This window comes from Telopea speciosissima, chromosome 4 (assembly GCF_018873765.1).
Source record: "Telopea speciosissima isolate NSW1024214 ecotype Mountain lineage chromosome 4, Tspe_v1, whole genome shotgun sequence".
Lineage (NCBI taxonomy): Eukaryota > Viridiplantae > Streptophyta > Magnoliopsida > Proteales > Proteaceae > Telopea > Telopea speciosissima.
Window position 1 is genome coordinate 61493232 of NC_057919.1, and position 3514 is coordinate 61496745.

The window sequence follows — 3514 nt, forward strand, 5'->3', positions numbered from 1 at the left end:
TTATTCACTCAATATAAATTACGTTCTTGTACTTGTTTTTTTTTTTTTTTTTTGGTTACTTTTTTAGTCACTTTCATATGAATCATATCTCAACTCTCATGATTTTTCAACTTTATTATCAGCAAGACTATTGCTATCAATTATTTGATAATCCATGATTTCATATACACTAATGGATATTACACTTTCATGAATTAAACCATAGTAGATTAGTAGTACACTTTCATGTTAATTTTTTATGTTATAGGGTATATATTATAGCATACTAAATGACATTAAAAATACAGAAAATAAAAAATAAAACATGGTCGATATGATCGCCATGGCGTTAGCGACATGTCGATGTATCAACATGACACCCCTCCACCGACTTGGATCGCCGTGACGACGTGACAACTATGCTGCCAGAGAGACTAACAACCGATGACAGTCTCTCCCTTTCCAATCTTATTTATAGCCAGCAAACATAGTACAAGAGGCTTTCCTACTCAGACTAGGAAAGAACAAAAGAAAGAAATTAGAGACAAAACAAACTCCTAGTAAACTATCACAAGTCCTTGTACCAATAGGAAAGCTAACTAAAGTAAGAAGAAAATAAAGAAAGGCATATTATCCATGGTTAAACAATCATGATTTGGAGTTACAAACATCATGTCTCCAAAAATGTAATAATTAGGGAACATAAAGGCATTCATCTATGTCAATGTGTGAGAACAAAATGCTAACAGCTCCATAAAAACAAGAGGTATCTTTTATAATTGTAATCCGACAGCAAGTCTAGTAATTATGAGAATTAAATGGTTTGGGGTAGCAAGAACAAATTTTGATGTTATGAATATGATGAACAATTAACCACGTTTCCAACAGGGCAATAATGAACAATGATATGAACTAGCGTGGGGAAAAAAAGAAGAAGATACAACATCATCCAAATTAAAAGATGATTTTGGCCGAGGGAGGGGAGTTATTGAGTTCATAATAATGCCATATCGCCAGGAGAAACCTGCCCCCACTTCCCCCCACAAAAAAAAGGATCATGCACTTATTTTTCAAGCTTAGAAGATACAGCAAGAGAAACTACTGACAAAGTGTGCCAGATGAAATAAAAAGAAGCAGCTTACATTCTTCTAGGAGCTGAAATTGTCCTCTCAGATGTCATGAACCATTTGCACCAATTTGATGAATGAGATTCTGAATATTTGAATAGCATGTTTCCAATGTGACAATGTAACCTAGGAAATGGAGGCATCCAATGGAACTCCAAACCCATGTTTGCACATTGTCCCCCGCAATCGCTCTAACTTATGTCTTTGGCCATACTTTAAGTAGGCCTTACACATGATAACAAATGTCTTCTTTGAGGGATCAATGTTGAAATTCCCCATCTCATCAAGCACATTTTCCATCTCCTCCAGCCGATTCTGTGACCCATACATGACCATCTTACAATGGTACAAGGACCGACAAATTCTCCAGCCAGCAGACTCTGCCTGCTTCACAAACTTTGCAAGCTGGTCCACTGCATTGCACCGGAAATAACTTGCTATGATAGAACGCATCACATGTATAGTTGTGACTGAAGTTTTATGTTCAAATGCTTCGTTTATGGAATTCTCCATCCCTTCCATCAAGTCCTCTTGTGCATAAACCCTAATTAACAGCACATTCAACCAAGGCCTATACTCGTCCTCTGGAATTAGCTTCAGTAGTGCCTCAATCTTTCTAATTCTATCAGTATCTGAGCTCTTACAATATGCACATATCATGGCTCTAACCAAAGGAATTTCCCTTGTATTCACATGATCCTTCACCAACTCATAAGCCTTTTCCATCTTCTCCAAATTGCCTGAATGTGCATACCCACGAAGCATTAGCAAGTGTGTGTCAATATTGGGTTTGACAGGGCCTGCTTTCATAATCCTGAAAGTCTTCTCCATTTCGTCCCACATCCATGCTGTGACATACCCAGCAATCAGATTATTATATGTACACAAATTAGGGAAAAGATTCAACTCTTGTGTCTCCCGGAAAGTCGCCTCCATGTGATCTACCAGCATCAGACGACCAAAAATTGAAATGAGAATGTTGTATGTCACAATTGTAGGGCAACAATTTGGTTCTCTTTTTAAATCTCGAAAAAGGGATTGAGATTTCTCAGCCAAACCATTATACATATAGGCAGCCATCAGTGCATTATAAATAGAAGAAGACTTCATTCCCTTATTAACAGCGTCAATAAACAACTCAACAGCGAGATCAACATTCTTAACTCTGCCTGCAATTGTAATTCCTTTGGCATATTCCTCTGTTACCATTGGTACACCCCCATTATCTCCTTGTTTCCTTCTCCAATTAAATACCTGAAAATATGTAGTTTCCAAAGATTTGACAAACAATAAATATAACATCCAAAGAAATAAATTAATAAACCAACTAAAATTCCTTCCCAAATCCCAACAATCTCTGTATTTCTCCTGCTTGTGTTAATTGAAATAAAATCCACTGTACCGAAAGTCAAACTTTTTGTTGTAGGTATTGTTATTTGAAACGTGAGATTATTGATGGGCATTCGCGAACATGCTTATTATGTACAATAGAACGTTTTCAATGACTTCAAATAAAAAAGTTCTGGAATGAGAATAATGGTACCTCTAGGGCTAACTGAGGCCAGGTACTCAACCGCTCCAACAGCTCAAAAAAGGGAGATCCTCTGCAGTACCTCCGAATCAAGTAAGGAAGGTTGGCTTCCAAGATTGAAGAGATCCTCTCCGAGTCACCGATATGTGAGGTCAATTCATTCGTCAACTCAGACACAATCTCGGTGATATTTTTTTCTCCGATGAGACGCAAAGAAGTTTTCTTCTCCGTAAGTAAACTGACAGACTTGGAGATGCCATCGGAGCAGCAATTAGGTTTCTGACCAGAGATTCCTCTGATGAAACTCCGGCTTGAGCTACTCGAGATATTTGAGAGTGGAGTGAACAAAGACAAAGACAAAGACTTGGCTTTTAAGGAACATAACTGCATAAGCATCTCCAACGCTGCGGCGTCGGAGACTTTCCGTGCTCGCTTCATCGTCTCCGAAGTGAAGTTAGCATTTTTTAGGTTTTAGGGTTCTAAGATTCTACTTCGAGGAGCTGTTAGCAGAGGAGAAGCATGGCCATGGCCTGCACCACCCAAACAACGGCGAATCGGCCGAGAAAAACAAATGGATTATAAGATGGACTTGGATTCTGAAGCTTTGCCTGGTCCGATTGTCCGAACTCCGGAACTCCATGGGCCAAAGTGTCAAACCGGCGAATAACTCTGTGGACCTTGGCTTGTATGTATTCGGGTTGGGCTTTGTCACGGTGAGCTGAGGCCTTGAGTCACACATTAGTCCAAGTCTTGAGACGTTGGGCCTCTGGGGATTACTATTGACCGATTTACACTATTGCACACATGGTTTTAGGTATCGGTATCAGTATCAATATCGCTAGTCAAGGATCCCAATACCATGCTGATACTGTATCAA

General features: G+C 39.0%; 1 protein-coding gene across 1 annotated transcript; it reads right to left on the reverse strand.

Annotated features, from left to right (window-relative positions):
* Positions 1 to 1023: 1023 nt before the first annotated feature.
* On the reverse strand, positions 1024 to 3137 carry LOC122658191 (pentatricopeptide repeat-containing protein At2g30780-like). Its single transcript, XM_043853102.1, has 2 exons — positions 2650 to 3137; positions 1024 to 2360 (listed from the first exon to the last, which is right to left on the reverse strand). Exons 1-2 carry the CDS (start codon positions 3073 to 3075, stop codon positions 1233 to 1235), a joined length of 1554 nt encoding a protein of 517 aa, XP_043709037.1. The 5' UTR covers positions 3076 to 3137; the 3' UTR covers positions 1024 to 1232.
* Positions 3138 to 3514: the final 377 nt, after the last annotated feature.